Source organism: Diabrotica virgifera, chromosome 5 (genome assembly GCF_917563875.1).
Source record: "Diabrotica virgifera virgifera chromosome 5, PGI_DIABVI_V3a".
Classification (NCBI taxonomy): Eukaryota; Metazoa; Arthropoda; class Insecta; order Coleoptera; family Chrysomelidae; genus Diabrotica; species Diabrotica virgifera.
In genome coordinates, this window is record NC_065447.1 from 217,767,900 (window position 1) to 217,787,580 (window position 19,681).

Below are 19,681 nucleotides of genomic sequence, written 5' to 3' on the forward strand. Positions count from 1 at the left end.
AAACTAAGAAAAACAAGAGCCCAGGAAAGGATGAAGTAACAGCTGCTGAAATGTTTAAATATGGAGGACCAGTACTAATTAAGCATTTGGAAAAGTTGATAAAAGAAATTTGGGAACAAGAACACATACCAAAAGAATAGACTGAAGCCACACTGTGCCCAATTCACAAAAAAGACGACAAAAGTTTATGCCATAATTACCGGGGAATAGCTATACTAAACGTTGCTTATAAAATACTTGCAGTACATATAAAAGAGAAGATAACACAAAATATTGATAATGACATAGGAGAATATCAATGTGGATTCAAAAGAGGACGCAGCACAGTGGATCAAATTTTCCTGCTACGTGAAATACAAGATGAAAGCTACGAATACAGAAAATCTACAGTTGCCCTATTCATCGACAAACTTTTGACAGGGTAAAAAAAATATACAAGGCACTATGTGAAATTGGAATTAGTGAAAAATTAATACAAATGAAAAGTGACACTCGGAGAAACAGAGAATAGGGTTAAAATAGATGAATAGGAAACAAATAAGTTTAAGGTCAGTGAAGAGGTGCGACAAGGAGACCCACTGTCATCAGAGAAGCCGAAATTAACAGGACAGGACTTGTATATCAACGAAAACAGTAATGCTTGGCATTCGCTGATAACATAGTATGGATAGACAGTAGTAAACAAGAAATAAAAGAAATACTGTTTGGAGGAATACTGTATGAATACGGATAATTCTGATACGGCACGTGAAGATGATATGAAAATTATTATAGGGCATTTTAACGCAACTATTGGCGATGAAGATCTACATAAACAAATCACAGTATAAAGAGTAAACACCTAAACTGCAACCTAAATGATAGAAATTTTAGAAATAACACAGCTTGCGTATCATTAGTACTTATTATTTTAATTATAATGATTGCGTATCATTAGTACTTATTATTTTAATTATAATGAAATTCATAGGCATATGCTGTAAAGGAGTCGATCCTAATCCTAAAAGAGCGGATCACTTCTTGGTCAAAATTAAATTTAAACAAATGGTATCAAATTCAAACAACTTAAGAGATATAACGATGCATTACTCTCTTACGTTGTCTGTCACATAAGTTTTTCCTGTGACTATCTTCATTTCATGCGTTTACATTGAGGTACTAGTACACTTTAGAAGACCAAAAATAAGCATTTATTCAAGATTTTTTTTCTCAGAACCCTTATTAAAAATTAACAACAAACTTTTTACATATTAATATCTAACTCTTAGAGAATACAAAAAATATATCTTTTTTCATTTATGCACGTACACTAATATTGTAGAGGGCGCCAAAGTCGAGGCCTCGAAAAAAAGTAATTCCGATAGCGGACAGTTAATCTCAGGATTGGGATCTCTGAAACAAAAAAATCGTAAGGCATTTGAAAAAGGAAGGTCTCTTACGTGACAATTTACCACCGTTAGTGAAAAATTCCGCAAAAAAAAGATTTTAGGGAAAGGACATCGCACACATCTTATGGAAAATATAATGTCACTCAAATTCAATAAAATTTATATGAATATATTCGTTTCAATTTAACGATCAATTCTTATCATTGCGCCAACTCTTAATTTTCAATAATAAGAGCAGAAATTGATATAAATCAATCTGAAATCAAATGGGTAGGTACATAAGTTAGAGAGAGAAAAAATATTTTAAAATACCCAAATTATAGTTAGTTCATAAATCTTCTCGAGCTCTTAAGCATCTTATTATAATAGTTTCACTAATCCGCTTAGGCCCAGCGGGGTTTAAGCTGTTTTGAATAGCACCCAGAGCAATAGTGATTATAACTGACACGTTTATAGACTCCAAAAATGTGATTTCGATAATCAATATTAATCATAATTAAGAGTTGGCGCAATGATAAGAATTGACAGTTAATTTAAAACGAATCTATTCGTATAAATTTTATTGAATTTGAGTGACATTATATTTTCCATAAGATGTGTGCGATGTCCTTTGAAAAAATTTTGTGAAAAAATCGCCCGTTTTCTTAAGTTTTTCATGGTTTAAAAATATATATTTTTTATTTTTTGGTCAAGTTGTGGTAAATTGTCACGTAAGAAACCTTCCTTTTTCAAATGCAGTACGATTTTTTTGTTTCAGATATCCCAATCCTGAGATTGCCATCATTTTTCGAGGCATCGATTTTTGCGCCCTCTACAATATTAGTGCACGTGCATAAATGAAAAAAGATATATTTTTTGTACTCTCTAAGAGTTAAATATTAATATGTAAAAAGTTTTATGTTCATTTTTAATAAAGGTTCTGAGAAAAAAAATTCTTGAAAAAAAAATGATTATTTTTGGTCTTCTAAAGTGTACTAGTACCTTAATCTTGTTGATTTCATGGTATCAGGTCTTGTTTCAAGTCATAACCGGTCCCAGTGCTGTCGTATTTTGGCCCTCGAGTTTGCTATTTAGAAAAGTAAACGGAAGATGTGCAACCTATGAAAAAATTATATGTATTTAAAATTATACATTACCTTATTTTTAGAGTTGTAATCGAAATTTTTATGACTAGCACCGTTGACCACAACTTCTTTCACACTGTCTTCAATTCCCAGTACAGCAACTCTGTCGAGATTCGGTGGTATTTCAGATCCGATGAAAGTGGCGTAGGAACGTAGGGTGTTTTCTTCTAGTTCGAACATGAGGGATGAATACTGTTTTTCTTTGTAAGAATCTAAAAATTATAAGGCCACATTGAAAAATATTGAAATGAGAATTAAATTCAATTCAATTTATATGTACTATTTATTTACTTCTAAAGGCACGTATCCATTATGTTGGTGCTCCGTGTAGCTACTCCACCTCCACATAGTGGATACATTTTGACAGAAAAAATTTCTGGAAAAAATGTTTTGGTCTTAGAAAAAATTTCACCCTGTATACGCTTTTTGAAAACTCTGAAAACTTTGAAAATATGAATTTTACAAATTAGACAAATAGGCAATTAAAATGGCATATTTATTTTTTCCCCACACAATTACTTAATTTTTTATTAAAAAATCAAATTTGTCAATCAGTTGTTAGGTGGTAATAGTGTAACGATTGACCAAAATAAGAGACACATCGATCTGACCGTTCAAAAATTATGACGAATATAAATTTCTGTCAAAATGCGAAACTCGCCCTGTATATTATTAAACAATGGGAGCAGACACTTTTTAATGGTCATTTGTTATTCCCCATAGGGGCCTTTATACGAGGTAGGAGTATGTACAGTTCCTCATGACTCACCCTGTATAAATCTTATATATAAAAATCAATTGCTATTCGTGTCTCGCTAAAACTCGAGAATGGCTGGACCGATTTGGCTAATTTTGATGTTGAATTATTTGTAGAAGTTCAGGGAAGGTTTATACGGTTTTATTACCCACCAAAATTTTTACATCTATATGTAGGTATAAAATGCTCTTTTCAGTGTTTGTTGCCATACTCCTCCGAAACGGTTTGACCGATTTTTGAACACTCTATTGATTATCAATTCAAACACGAGAGATTGGTTCAACATGGACAGTAGGTACATACCTGTGTCTTTTATACTTACTCAGAGAATCACCATCGTCCCAATACAGATCTCCTGAAGCAGATTTCCTTTCATCGTTGGCTATGAGTAGTTCAAGTTTCGACTTCCTGGAGTCTGTGGTAGTATTTTTTGGCTTCTGCAAAGGAACGATTGCCCCACCTCTAACCAACAACGGAATCGTGTCCAGAGGAGCATCAAGAGTGAAATTTTCGCCTTTGCTATAAAATCCTTCGAGGGTGTAAAAGTTATACCAGTTGCCTTTAGGAATATACGCAGTTACATTTACATCGTTTTCCTTAAAATAAAACGAAGATGAAAGCTAAATGTATATTAAATTTAAAATTTATATAAAAGTTATATAGTGTAGTTTCGAAACAAATATTTAAATATGTACTTCACAAAACTGTAGTTAATTTAACGTTAGGAGCTCAATCTCGTCCGATTGACGGTCAGAGAAGAAATGCGTAACAAGCCACTTCTCGCTTGTCTTACGCAGCAAGAAAAGTTACAGTTGGAAAAATGAAAGAATACCCATGAACGATCACATCAATCACTTATTTTGTATTTGCTGTTTTTTTCTATAACAAACGTTTGTTATTTACGGAACATGGCAGCAAATACAAAATAAGTGATTGATGTGATCGTTCATGGGTATTCTTTCATTTTTCCAACTGTAGATATGAATCTCATTCCATTATTGAACAGTATAAAACACACAAGAAAAATACAAAAAGAATACTATCCAATGGCACTATTCCATAAGGATGTTAGACTCGATGAGCTGGATAGCTTTATTTTTTTTTTCGAGCACAAAGTAACTAACAACACAACACTACTAACCTTTAATACCGGAACAATTAGTAAATCAGAACCCCATAAAAAGTGAGTATCAATTCCATACGTATTTTTATCTTGAGGAAACCTAAAACACAAAGGGGTTATTAAAAGTTGCAGTTTTTGCGTTAAAAAAATATGTATCTACTAGGGTTCGTTCAATTTCAAGATAATCTCGAGATAAACAGCGTGATCGGTGTATCATGTTGTCGCTGCTTATCATTGGTTAGAAATTAAGTGGTGAGATGGGTAACCATGGTTAAAATGAAATTTTAATGTAGTAAATCAAAAGTGAAAATTTGTAAAGCACAATAGTTTGTGAGAAAGCTAATTAATACTATTTATTTTGGTTTAAATACTAGTTTAAACTATTCGTTAGAATAACAGTAATATTAGTTCGTTAATTTTAACCTCCTTAATGACGAATTTGTCGATTGAGTAATCATGATAATACAGACTATGGTAAATAGTGGTGGATTTACCTTGTGATGGGGTTAGCTAATTAGGAACACCATATTTCCCATCAATATTTTATTGTTTCTATAAATACATTTATTACTATAGATAGTACTTAGTTGACGAGGAATTGCTTGTATTCTATTCGAAGTGGTACTATTTAAAGCAACCCAAAATTTATACTGAATCCCAAATCTATATGTGTATCAATATTTATTGGGTAAATACGTTTTGTATACTTTCACTTTCATATGTGTGTCAAGTTTAATAAATGATATAATACACCAAACTGCAAGCTTTGCAATAGTGCATGCGTGAGTTTGTTTACAATGCCTTCAAGTTCTACTTACGACATTCAACGTGTGCTTGAATGTTTATCGATTTATTTATAAATATTAAAATGGATTAATTTTAGGATTTTTGGAATTATCTGAAATGTTGTTAATATACTTGTTGTTAAGACTGTTTAGTTTTTAAATTAGTTTTTAGTGGCAATTCTCATGAGTAAAGCCCGGATTATAAGCATGACAGAAAGGTCAAAATATGACGCAAAAATAAGCAAAGTTTTTATGAAATAAGCAAGGTTCAAGAAAAAAAACCTGTAAGTAAACATGGATATGATATAAATATGAATTAACATTAAATTACATTTATTTTTAATTATCGTATTATTAACAATAAATAAAAATGTTGTTCTGAATCTATTTCCTTGTGGCATTTTTATAATCAACTATTTTCAATGGGAAATAAGCTACAATTTTACCAAAAAAATGGTTTCATTAACGTTTCGAAGCTCAAAAACGCAACTCATAAATATTATAATACGTATAATATACGTCTGAACTGCCAATATAAATGAGTCAGATTAAATAAATTATTAGAATAATTTTTTTACTTAGCAAACAACATTTTTGTTTATTTTAGTAGTATTTTGTATTTTGACAACGAAACGCGATTTGGGCTTCGAAACGTTAATAAAATCATTTTTTTGGTAAAATTGTGGCTTATTTCCCATTGAAAATAGTTGATATTAAATAAAAAATTACAAAAGTATTAAACTATAATATAATAAAAAAATCGAAAAATGATTAACATATTATTATACTTTTTATTCATGGTCATTAGCATAAAAACAATTAACAATATGTTTTTCAAAATTTTCTTGTAAAAAGCTGTCTTCTATCTGTAGACATATTATTTTTATAAGTAGAAAAAGTTCTTTCAACATCTGCTGATGTGATTGGTGCGTAGATATTTAAATTTAGACAAATGTACAACAATGTAATAAATTTGGGCTTTCTGCAGACAAATATTAGTTTATTACATGGACAGGTATAACGATGGGTTTTCCCGTTTATCTCCTAAGCCTAAGGGATTAAAATTCTTATGGTTTATTGAATTATTAGGGTTTTATAGCTCTGTATACTTATAGAATTTTGCTTAAGACATGAAGTAATACATGAAATTTAACTATAGTTTATCATAAGAAGCAAAATAAACAAAGATAAGCAACATATCTTTAAAATATGTATTTTTACTCAAAATCCTAATAATAAGCAAAAAAAAGCAAAATACTTGCTTACTATACTATACTACGATACTATAATCCGGACTTTACTCATGAGAAATGCTGCCGATTTTAGCACTTGCTTCAGTAGGCTATATCTAGTCAAACATTAAACAGTCTGTATCTGCTTAGCATTCAATATCATACATCATGGTTTGTCTAGAAACATTTCAGTAAGGTTTGTTTCTGTAGCAGTTGCAACGGTCTTACAAACTTATTGTGTGTGAAGTAAAATATTAGTGTTTATCACATCTGCATAAACTGTCAAACGACAGTTTTAAACCCGGAAAAAATTATAAAAACCAATCTATAGATTTTATTTTAAATTTGGTATTTCTCCATACTTACTCAAAAAATAGAGGTCTTGCTACAGTTTCTCCAGTTACATGCGCCTTGTGGAACAAAGTGTATAAATAAGGTAAGAGATAATACCTCGCCGTCAGCGCTTTTACAGAAGAGGCGACAACTTGTGGTCCAAATGCAACCGGATCCTGATCCTGTAATAATAAATGAGTGGATATCAATATTGAAAATATCGAAACTGATATTGTTCATCAAAATAAATTGTTCTACTTACAATTCCATCGTCGGTATTATGGTTTCTAGAAAATGGATAGAACGCTCCTAGTTGCATCCATCTATTACATAATGGGGCGGTGGAGTTTCCATTAAATCCACATATGTCGGCTCCCATCAAAGGAACACCATACAAACTAAAGGACAAGATTGCTAAAACATACGTCAATTAACTTCTAAATTCGTACCTATATAACAAATATATTATTATAAGAGTAAAGTAATTTGCTTTATATAGGTAGGTAAGCATGTTAATCTTAATAGTTTGGTTTGCGTAGATATTAATCGCTGGTTAAGATTTAGTGGTGCCCATTTATCTTTGTAGTTTTGTAGCATTCAGTATTTCTTGATTCTTTTGGTCTGACTCATCTTTCTATTATTCATATTCGTACCCACTCCCAACGACATTCCCGATAATGAGCAACGAGTCCTTCTTGTGTTACGACCGGCTACTTAGCACCTAAAATCACTTTCTGGTCGTTTCAATATGACTATGAAACATTTGTCCTACAGTAAACCATTACAGGAGACACATACTCGTACACATTGTACATAACCTCCAACAATTTGTATTTGGATTTTTTTTATGTACCTTTGTATCTTGTATGTACCTTAATTGATGTATTTTAATAAATGGAATAAAAAAAACTGTATCACACATGTAATAAAAAACAGGGTAAAACTTATTTAAACATATTATTTTAATGTCTAACTACTTGCTAATATTTTTATATAGATACTTACTTGGTACGGAAAATTTCAAATCGTCCCAAGAAGACCACACATCTCCACTCCAATGTCCTGCATAATGGCCGAGTCCAGAAAATGATGAACGTGATATTACCATCGGTCTTTTGCCACGGATTTCTGCTAATGCACTGAAGATAATAATTTACAAGTTAATTTAAGCAAATCATTAAAATGGAAATATTTGCAAGTTTGTGTGTGTAGAGAACAAGTTGGCTTCGGACTTAATCCATTAGCCACCGATCGTAGTAATGATGATTTTATTATAGTTTAGTGATTTAAATTGAAAATTAAATTAGGGAAAAAGAATCGTGAAATAATTGTAAGTTACTTAAATAATTCATTTATTACACAGGCCAACGAAAAAAAGATTTATAAACCTTTTCTTACAAATGTATGTGAATCCTGTGTATTTTTTGGTGCTAAAAGAGAATCTGAAATTAGATTTTACGTATCACCCACAGTTTTCCCACAATATGACACTGATTTATTCTACTGTGACACTATTTATAGTCCGCTCACAGCCTGGCCTATTTCTTCCTTTAGCAGGCCAGTCAGTTATCGACCCGAAATGTATTAGTTATTGGAATTATTATGTTTTAGTTAGTAAAATCATAAATTTGAGATTGTAAATAAATTAGATGTGTTAGTTTGAGTTATTTGTAAGCATTAAATAAATTAAATAAGTTATGTAAAATAAAATAATATAAAGTAAGTCTTCCTTTATTTAAATTAAACTTAGTGCCTAAAAAATAAATAATAAAATAGTAAAGTCAACCGCGTAAATCAGTACACTACATTATAATAATTTGAAAAAGACAAAATACCGAAATACATTAAAATAATATATTATTAGAATAATACCTTTTATCTAATTCTTATCTTGTAATAGTATAGGTCTGTAAAATTATTTCAGGAGTCAATGCTTTTGTATTTCTTTCTCTTTTTTTCTTTAAACTTCTCAAGTAGCTTTTTCTCCTATGCGAGGCACTCTGTTGTTCCCGATGAAGTGACCAATGACCATCAGTAATCAGCCATCATGTTGGTGTTCCAACATCCCTGGTATCGTTTCTCCATCACCTTGATATCCTGGTGGAAGCATTCGCCTTGTTCTTCACTGACATTACCCAGATTTTCAGGGAAAAAGTCAAAATAGTTATGCAAAAAGCTCAAGGGTTGATAGCTCAACCCTTATTGGCAATTTTAAGTATCAGTCTAGATTAATATTAGTCTAGTAAAATAAAATTACACTACATACTACATGTAAATCACAATGTAAATTCGTACAGGTTGAAACTAATTTTATATCAAAGTTTAGGTGGATACAAAAGATATTTTCAAGAAAGTATCCAAATCATACAAGGGGATCATTGTTTAAATAATTAAAAAGGGGTCATTTTTGTAAAAAAATTACTTTTTTAACTGCTGAGGTCATTCAAATTACTAATGAAATTCTATATGATTTTTTTCTGCAAAGTTGAAGGGCAAGTATTTCACATAAGACTTACTAAATTAAATTTGACCCCCTATTTATTTAAATAATTATACATAAAACTTTAAAAGCAAATTTGCAAAAAATTATTTTTAGCGTTTTAACTAAGCACTATAAATTATACTATTTTACAGAAGAAGTTGCGCTATGTTATCAGTATTAAAAGAAAAAAAATTGGTCCAAAAATATTTAATATTTTTTGAGATATTGAATTTGTTTATTAAATGTTAATCTATTTTCATTTGCAAAAACGCGGTTGTTGCCAAAGAAAGATTCACCTGTATTAAATCTTATTATTTTTATTTTTATGTATATTTTCGATAAATGTATTGATACATTCAAATTTCAATTAAACTTCCCCCTAAAATGGCATTTAAAAATTATTCAAATTTGTTTATAATTTGTTTTTTTAATAACGTCGCGGGGATTAAATATTTTGAAATGCCGTTTCGATAATTGGGTTCCTGGGAATTTTTCACTAATTAACAAATTTTTTTGTCTTCTTTTCCTCTTCTTTTTTTTTTCTTCGAGTTATATTACTACGGGCCCTTTTAGGGTTAAATTTCATTAAGAATGTTGAATCTCTAAGTTGTAGATTCTAGACCTAAAAATATTAAGATTGGTCTAAAATCACTTAAATAAAATGTGGCTACTTACTGAGTTATAGGGTGTTTTATTTAAAAATTTAAAAATTATTTTTACCAAGTACTTTCAAACTATTTGACGTATCCTTATCATACTTGGCAGAAAGTGTGGGTACTCTACAGTCTACTAAATTGTGATAAATAAAAGTTTCTAGCTACTACCAGAGGCGTACGACAGGGGATAGTTAATGATTAACCCTTCCCAAATTCTACGCCACTGAGGAAATTACTATTTTAGCGAAATTTTTTGATTCTCCAATACTTTATATGTAAATAATATACTCTCTACTGGCAACAATTAAGTCATTAGTTTTCGAGATATTGGACGTTAAACAGGAAACGGCATAGTTATTGTGATTCATTCATTCATTCATTTTAAACTTCCAATATCTCGCAAACTAATGACTTTATCGATACCAATAAAGTTATTTACATACAAAGTACTTCGAAAAATCGAAAAATTTCGCTAAAATAGTAATTCACCCAGTGGCGTAGAATTTGGGAAGGGTTAATCATTCACTATCCCCTGTCGTACGCCTCTGGCACTAGCTAGAAACGTTTACTAATCACAATTTAGTAGGGTGTATAATAGCCACACTTTCTGCCTAATATGATAAGGATAGGTCAAATAGTTTTAAAGTACTTGGTAACAATAATTTTTAAATTTTTAAGTAAAGCACCCTGTAACTCAGTAAGTAGCCACATTTTATTTAAGAGATTTTAGTTAAATCTTAATATTTTTAGATCTAGAATCTACAACTCAGAGATTCGACATTCTTAATGAAATTTAACCCTAAAAGGGCCCGTAGTAATATTACTCCAAGAAAAAAAAGAAGAAGAAAAAACGACAAAAAAATTTTGTTAATTAGTAAAAAATTCCCAGGAACCCAATTATCGAAACGACATTTCAAAATACTTAGTCCCTGCGACGTTATTAAAAAAACAAATTATAAACAAATTTGAATAATTTTTAAATGCCATTTTAGGGGGGAGTTTCGTTGAAATTTGAATTTATCAATACATTTATCGAAAATATAGATAAAAATCAAAATATTCAGATCTTATTCAGGTGAATATTTCTTTGGCAACAACCGCGTTTTTGCAATTGAAAATATAGTAACATTTAATAAACAAATTCAATATCTCAAAAAATATTAAATATTTTTCGACCAATTTTTTTTTGCTTCATTCTAGTAACATAGCGCAACTTCTTCTATAAAAAAAAGATATTTAATAGTGTTTATTTAAAACGCTAAAAATAATTTTTTGCAAATTTGTTTTTAAAGTTTTATATACAATTATTTAAATAAATAGGGGGTCAAATTTAATTTAGTAAGTCTTATGTGAAAGATTTGCCCTTCAACTTTACAGAAAGTAATCCTGTTGACCTTCATTAGTAATTGAATGACCTCAGCAGTTAAAAAAATATTTTTTTTGCAAAAATGACCCCTTTTTAATTATTTAAACAATGATCCCCTTGTATGATTTGGATACTTTCTCGAAAATATCTTCTGTACCCACCTAAACTTTGATATAAAATTTGTTTCAACTTGTACGAATTTACATTTTGACTTTTTTTTATTTTATTAGGCTATATGTATTTATTTCCGAAAAATTATTTGTGATTGAATATTTTCACGGCCAACCTAATAAAATTTCACGTATTTTGTGTTGCAATTAATGTTTGGCTTGAATCACCAATAACTCAGATATTAAAGCAGTTAGGTATAGGAAATGCTTAAGAAATTAAAAAGTACCATAAAATAACATTTCATTACAATACTAAAATACAGGGTGTTCCATTTAAGAAAACTCAGAAAATACTCATTCCGAGTTTCGACCAACCCTGTATACTAAAATGAAAAATTTTACTATACCAATAATTCTTAACAATAATACACTATATTAAAAATCATCTGAACATAAATAGAGTTTATTATGTCAAAGTACTACAATTCTACAGGGTGTGAATATTGCTACGAAATTAATAAAAAAACGTAATTATCTTTTAACCTACCCTGTATAATATTACAAAACCATATATTTTAAGAAAGAAGAAATCGAGGAGAAACCAAAATGGAAAAACATACAGGGTGTCTCATTTAAAAAAACGAAGTAACAATCAACTTCCGGTGTAACCGGAAGTAGCAAAGAGACCAAAATATTTTGATTAAATAGTTCACACCTCAAAACCCCTGCATTCCAATTTTCATAAATTTTACCTTTAGTTCTCGAGATATTTCTAATAGGCCCTTTATCTGCCTCACCCTGTATATTTCACAACATCACTTATTGCAAACATTTCTGCTGCATTTATCGTTGCCTCATCGGGTAATCTGAACTATTCATGATATTTTGTGGTGTAGCCGTTAAAAGTGGCAGCTGTACGAATTTGTTTTAATCCATCGGTGTAAATCTGGTAGTAGTCGGGCCATCGTTGATTAACCCTTTCGAGGAAGTAGTCGTTTTTGTCTCTCTCTCTTTTTTAGAAAACATGTGGATGTTCTGAAAATATTGGTTGGATTTTTTATGTGTACAGTGCCAACCTGTATTGGGAAATAGTGCAGTCACTGAAGATTTTCACCTCCGATTTCGTTCAACCCCCATCGATTTTCATGAAAATTGGTGAGTACTTAGAGGATACTTCAAGGAACAAAGGTGACATGATGCCAACTTGCGTTTTTACCCTGGGGTGGATGCCACCCCTTCTCGGAGGTGAAAATTATTTTATTAAAAATAATACCATAAATCGATAGAGGGACAAATTCTAAGCAAAATTTGTTATATAAAGTTATTAATTTAAATCAATACTTTTTGAGTTATTAAAGATCAAAGATTTCATTCCTTCTTAAAAAAATGCATGTTTTAAAGCTGTTTTTCAGGTATAACTCAAAAACTATAATCTTTTATAAAAAAGTTATTATTACCAAAATTGAAGATATTAAAAAATTGTGATAAGGCAAATAGCGGAGAAATCATTAGAATATAACAAACCAGCCTTTTTCTGTTTCATAGACCTAGAGAAAGCGTTTGATAGAATCCAATTAAAAGATGTGATACACCTTCTATATGAGAAAAATTTACCACTGGATATCATAAAACTGATAGAAAACATATATGTAAGAAATAAAATAGAGATGAAAGTCAATGGAATAATAACAGAATCCATAGAAACAAACACAGGAATCCGGCAAGGAGATTCACTAAGCCCTCTACTGTTTAACATAATATTGGATGCAATAATAAAACAAGTGAAGAAAAAAAGAGGGTACAAAATGGGCAATAGAGAGATAAAAATACTCTGTTACGCTGATGACACCGTGTTAGTAGCAGAGTGCGAAGACGACCTACAAAGATTATTGCACGAGTTCAACATTAACGCAAAAGAAATGAATATGAAAATATCAGTCCAAAAAACAAAAAGCTTAGTAATTGCCAAAGAACCAATAAGATGCAAATTGGAGTTAGACAATCAAATTATACAACAAGTAATGACTTTCAAATATCTGGGAATTAATCTATCAGCCGACAACAATATCGAAGAAGAGGTAAAAGACCAAATAATTAAAGCCAGTAGAACGGCCGGATGCCTAAACGACACAATTTGGAAAAACAAACACCTAAGATTGGAAACAAAGGCCCGAATATATAAGTCAGTTATTAGGCCAGTTATGACTTACACGGCCGAAACAAGACCAGATACAAGCAAAACACGAAGACATCTGGAAACCAACGAAATGAAGATATTAAGAAGGATTGCTGGAAAAGGACTACAGGATAGGGTAAGAAGTGAGGAAATCAGACGCATAGTGGAGTAGACAATATAAATACCTGGGTAAAGAACAGAAAAGAAGAGTGGAATGAGCACATAAGCAGGATGTCTGAATCAAGGATAGTAAGAATAGCCAGGGACAAGTCACCGTTAGGCAGGAGAAGTATAGGACGCCCAAGGAAAAGATGGAATGACAACTTAGGGGCAGAATGAAAGGCACCGTTGAAGAAAAACAGGCAGTACTGCCTATATAAAAGAAGAAGAAGAAGAAGAAAAAATTGAATACACTCCTTATATTACTTAAAGAACTAAACTAATGTTAATTCAAAGTGAGTTATGAGTAATTGAATGTATATTTTTTTCAACGAGTACTCAAATCTAAGTCTTAAATAACGGGAAAACGATGCATTTTATAAAAAATATCTTCTAAACACGTGTCCAAGTACTTCGGAATACCTATTAAATAGCTCCAGAAGAAGTTAATAGCATCAAAATTAAGGAATTTATAATTAAAATAAGAGAACCCTTTCAAATTCTTTAGGAAAAAGTGAAAAATAAAACATACGCCATTTCCACAAAAATTAAAATTTATAGTAATCCTTACAAGAATTTATTTATATTAGCATAAGTAATGATTCCAACAATTTTGACCGGTTTTGAAGGCATATTTTTGAAAAAAAGATGTAATTTAAAAAAATCAGAATTTTTAAAATCATCGTAATTTTCATTTTTTTTAATAATAACTCCAAAAATACTCAATATACGTAAAAAATGATATACAGGGTGTCTGCGTAACTTGGAACCATATGGGAAACTTTTTTAATATCAATTTTACGAAAAAAAATCATTCTTTATAAAGTGCTCTGCATAGTCTAAAACCTAAGATGCAATCATCAGATATCAAATTTTTTCAACAGTAGGTATACGAGGTATGTCAAAAAATATGAATTTCGCTCAAGAGCAAACTACCTTTATATTTCAAAATATCAAAAAATTTTATTATGAAAAGTTATTTGTAATTAAAAACCATATTCAAACATGCAATAACAGCCTTCTACTTAAAAAAAAAAGTTCTGAAATTTTCCTAAATTACCGATTCCGAACAACATTTTTATTTATTAGACATGTAATAACTCTTTTATTAATAATTTTAGGAAAAAAAGTTATTCTTCATAAAACTCTGTGCATGGTCTAAACCTCAAGATGCAGCCATCAGTTATCCAAGTTTGTTAATTTTATACGAGGTGTGTCAAATAATATGAATTTAGAAATTCTTTCTATAATAATAAATTATTATATGATAAATACATCAAAAAATACTTACAAATTAGTAACTATCGCTTCTGTTAATCCATACAAATTGTGGACATTGTAATGTAAGCCGGCGTATTGCTTAGCACTCATACACACAGTTTTGTAGTTGATCACGCCACCGTCAATGTCAGGAAAGTATGGCGGCGTTTCCAGGGTCGAGTTGGGGCAGCCGTTGAACGCGCCCGACAGAAAATTGGAAGGTTCGTTCATGTCGATCCAAGCACCGTCAAATTGGATTTCTTTGTGTAAGTTCTTCAACATCAAGGTCCAGTAGTCTACGACATTGGGATTGGTAAAGTCGGGCCATACGGTAGAAACTCTGTTCCACACCTTTGGACAAAAGAGGGATTAAACTTTTAACAAAAGTCAAAAAACTATATATATGTAGAGTTACGATCACTGAATAGTTTACACCTTAATTTTTATATTGTAATACTCTATAATTGTAGTGTCGTACGAATTTGGTAAATGTCAAAGTCAAAAAATTTCAAAAAGTCAATGCTTGTCAAAAATTTCGCGAGTATTGAAAAATAAAATAAAATAAAACGATATCAAACTCCTCCAAAATGGTTAGAATGCATTTGAGTGATATGCAAAAAGCAAGAGCAATTGCCAAACTCGAAGAATGTTGTTCACTAAGGAAAGTTGCTGCAGATTTGTACGAGAGCCATATATGCATATGGAAAATCAAAGAAAAATGGGATAATTATCACTCTATAGCAAGTTTGGGATGTTCAAGAGGGCAGAAGTTCTCCACAGATCAACAGGACGAGTTGTTAGTAGATTATTTGAGAGAATCTCCTTTTGCCAGAGCTCAAAAAGATAACGAAGAGACAACTTTCCGGGCAGTATTTGCACTGCACGTAGAATTACACAAATTATTATTTATTATTTAACACTGTTTATAATTATTTAATATAAAATAGATTTAAAATAAAATGGATATTTTCCATACTTCGCTATGTTCGTTACCTATTAAGACCATAATCCATTTTATTCAAAAAACTTCTTTCTGTACTATCCATTTTGTTAAATTTTGTAAAATATATTATTGAAGTTATACTTCTTTAGGCACAAGGGTGAATTTTTATTTTTCCGGGCGCATGCGCACACCGACAGTATGGTATTATTCACATCTTTATGTAGCGCAAATAAGGTGTGCCTGAAAAGAATATATTATTAGTGTTTTTAGTAAATATATTTATTATAATTTTTGTGTCTTTGGATTTGTCTTCCTCGGGAATAAGATATTTTATAATAATAGTAAGTTTAAAGTATTTTTGTATACTTCACTTGGTCTATTAAATTTGTCAGTATGTATGAGAAATCTTGTAACCTGTCAAAGGGAGTATAGCTCAGTGGTAGAGCGTGTGACCGGAGATCGAGAGGTCCCCGGTTCGAATCTGTGTGTTTTCTAATTTTTTTTATTTTTGGTATTGGTTTAATAAAAATTTTTGGAAAGTAGTAAGTAAAAATTAGTTTAATCTTTAAATAAAATACAAATAATCTGTTGAAAGTATATTTATTTCGTTGAAATCATATAATAGAAGTATAACTTCTTACGTGCGTACAAAGTACACACACATTCTTTTTATATTATTTTGATTTTTTAATTTTAATCAACCTATTGTAGATACACCACTGTTAACGTCACTTTGACGTAAAAGGTGGGTTTAAACGAGGTAAAAATTTAAAAAATTGGCTCCTAGATACGGAAGCCTGTAAACTATTCAATGATCGTAACTGTACATATTTAACTTAGTCCGTTGTATTATTAAACATTAATAAATTTCGTTGAAAGACTGATAAGTTTGTACACACTTGAATGAATAGAGGAAATAAAAAATGTAGTATATCAAAGTGTGTAAATAATTTATTTCTTTAGCTGAGCGCTTTCGACATAAACGTCATCATCGGAGCTAATGCTAAAATAAAAAAAGAGGTCTTGTAAGAAAAAGAAGTACAAAACTCTTTTTTTACTTACGTCAATTGTTAAAAAAGTACCGCTACAAAATTGAGGTGTTAACATTTGCATCTTGTGAAAATAAATTTTGGTTGGATATGCTATGTCCTCCGTACAACCCCAAACAGCAAAAACAGAAAAACGGCCACATTACACGTTACACAAACACAAAAAGAATTTTTTCATGGTATAGGTATCACCCATCCATTGTTGGCCTAGTAGAAACAGCTGACTGACAAAGTCGGATATTTAAATCTGCTTTTATCTGTTCTGCGTTGACGTATGACATCTGACATTAAATTCTGAATATTTTTAACATTTTTGAAAGAAAAATTAAAAATTTAAAAAAAATTTAAATTGATAAGGAAATGTACCTTAGATGTTTGTACTAATCAACTAATAAATTAATTGATAACATGATTGATTTTAAGACTAATTGGCCCAACATACATACACACCTTGTCAGATAAAAAATAAAAACAGGAAGTAATGAGGAAGATCAGTTTGTAATGGTGAATTCTCAAATTCAATATTCTAGGAGATATTAGATCATTGAAATTAAAGATTGAGATAATATTAGATGTGAGATAATTTGTGACTTACATAATTTACAAAAGATGAATAACAACAACAATCTAATATTATCTCAATCTTTAATTTCAATGATCTAATATCTCCTAGAATATTGAATTTGAGAATTCACCATTACAAACTGATCTTCCTCATTACTTCCTGTTTTTGAAGTTATACTTCTTTACCGGCGATAGAGGCTGAATTTTTATATGGTAAAACCTAGCGACCGGGCGCATGCGCATTATACCTTTGTTCTGATTGGTTGGATGTTCAAATGACATGTCAAAAATTATCCAATATGACAGCTACAGCTGTAGCATAGCTGTGGTTTGGACGGTTTTTGGTTATGTCGTTGAATGATAAATAATATAGAGTGGTTGTTATACTGCCTTTTTAAATAGTTTTCATATTATATTTTTGGACTTATTAACATGCATGTTGCATGCCATTGTGGAAGCCCAAACTGTGTGAGTGCGATTTTCAATCGTAAAATTACTGATAACCTATTCGCTCGAAGAGGTAGAGTGTGGAGAACTGTTGTGGATAACATCAATCAACCCGGAACGATTTACGATCTCACTTATTCAAAACTAAAGAATCGGAGAATCCAGTTATTACTGTCAATGATTACTGGTAAGTGTTTTAAAAATAAGTTGATAAAATTTGGTTCCTACATTTGAACATAGCCACTTTACACATTGCAAGTAATTGCGAAATTTATAGCACAAGTTCTTGCAGCAAGAACTTCTGCAATCAGTTGCAACTTGCAACTAGATTTCTGCAATAAAATGATTACAGGGTACAAGTAATTGCATAAGCTGACATGAAGATGAAATAGACAGAAACTTTGACCTAACCATAAATTTTAGGTTATGTTGTTTTTATAAATTAAATGTGATTTTTTAAGTAGAGTTATCAGATATTAGATTAAAAAGGTTAGATTATTGAGAAAATTATAATATGTGTTATATATAACAATTGCAGAAAAAATTGCATGTACATGTTCTATTTAGCTGCAACTTCTTGCAGCAGAACTGCAGACTGTCTCCTTATATGCAATAAACCATTAGCTCATGTGATGCTCCAGCTACAATTTGCTTAATCCATATTTTATAACTTTTCCTCAGCTTTTCGCTTTCATGTATCACATTGTTGTTAGCATTAATGGTTCTGATTTAAGTCGAGCTGCAATGCCACTTTTTTTGAATAGCGTAGTTAACCATATATTATCTGGTAAAGTATCCAAAAATGTTTCTTACGAACTTGGGGTCAGTGTTCTGCTAACTGCAAATTATATTCATATTTACCAGTTTTACGTGGACTCATTTAACTTTTCTCTATTGTTTGAGAATAGTCCGTCCGCTACAACTTTTCCCATGCGGTACGATTCATTTTCAATCAAATTAAGTCAAAACAGGAAGTGGAACGTATGCCGATGTGTGTAGTATATAGTATACAGTATACAAAATGTATATACACATCGATGTTCGTTTCAATTTATGTTTTGATTGAAAATGATTCATACCGTATGGGAAAAGTTATAGCGGACGGACTATATCTGCATAAGTATTCTCTACAAACTCTACATAAATCACTCTGTTTATAATGATCAGCTATTGCCCAAAAATTATTAAATGAATTGAGTCATTCTTTTTTTTATATAATTTCGATTTACATTTAATGTTACATTTATCGTTACATCGAGGTCCCAATTCTCTCATTTACGTTAATTTTACAGTTTTTCTGGTGTATTCTTGGTCAGAGTTCCTCAGTTTCTTCAAAATATTAATTTTGGAAACACCTCTTTGTCTCTCCTTTCCAAGATTTTTCTTCTTTGGAAATTTTTCCTTAGCAGACGTATCTAATAATAAAACTAATGCCTTTGATGCAGGAAGGGGTTTCCGCTGTTGTAATTGAACATGTAATCCACTGTGAACATCAGATATAACAGTGGAAGTTAGTTCACTCGTAAATTATATAGATGTTACAATGTGTTTATAAAAATATTCATCAATAATAGAAATTTATAGTATTGTAACATTGGTTACAAAGTTTTTCCCACCGAGTGATTCAAAATTTGCACTTACAATGAGGTTATTTTATTAAAAAACTTTATATTTCGGTACATGATAGGATAAAAGTTTTTAGATCAAAATGAAAGTTGTCCTTTATA

General features: G+C 30.7%; 1 protein-coding gene across 2 annotated transcripts in view; it reads right to left on the bottom strand.

The window, feature by feature from the left end:
• LOC114342975 (lysosomal alpha-glucosidase-like) overlaps nt 1-19,681 on the bottom strand; it is a 55,217-nt gene that overhangs the window by 10,591 nt on the left and 24,945 nt on the right. For both annotated transcript variants that reach the window (XM_050651795.1, XM_050651796.1), the window contains exons 9-15: nt 14,983-15,302; nt 7,748-7,881; nt 7,005-7,156; nt 6,776-6,924; nt 4,411-4,492; nt 3,592-3,865; nt 2,525-2,724 (exon numbers count right to left, since the gene is read on the bottom strand). In XM_050651795.1, the coding sequence (XP_050507752.1) occupies nt 2,525-2,724; nt 3,592-3,865; nt 4,411-4,492; nt 6,776-6,924; nt 7,005-7,156; nt 7,748-7,881; nt 14,983-15,302 (1,311 nt within the window). The remainder of the gene's footprint in view (nt 1-2,524; nt 2,725-3,591; nt 3,866-4,410; nt 4,493-6,775; nt 6,925-7,004; nt 7,157-7,747; nt 7,882-14,982; nt 15,303-19,681) is intronic.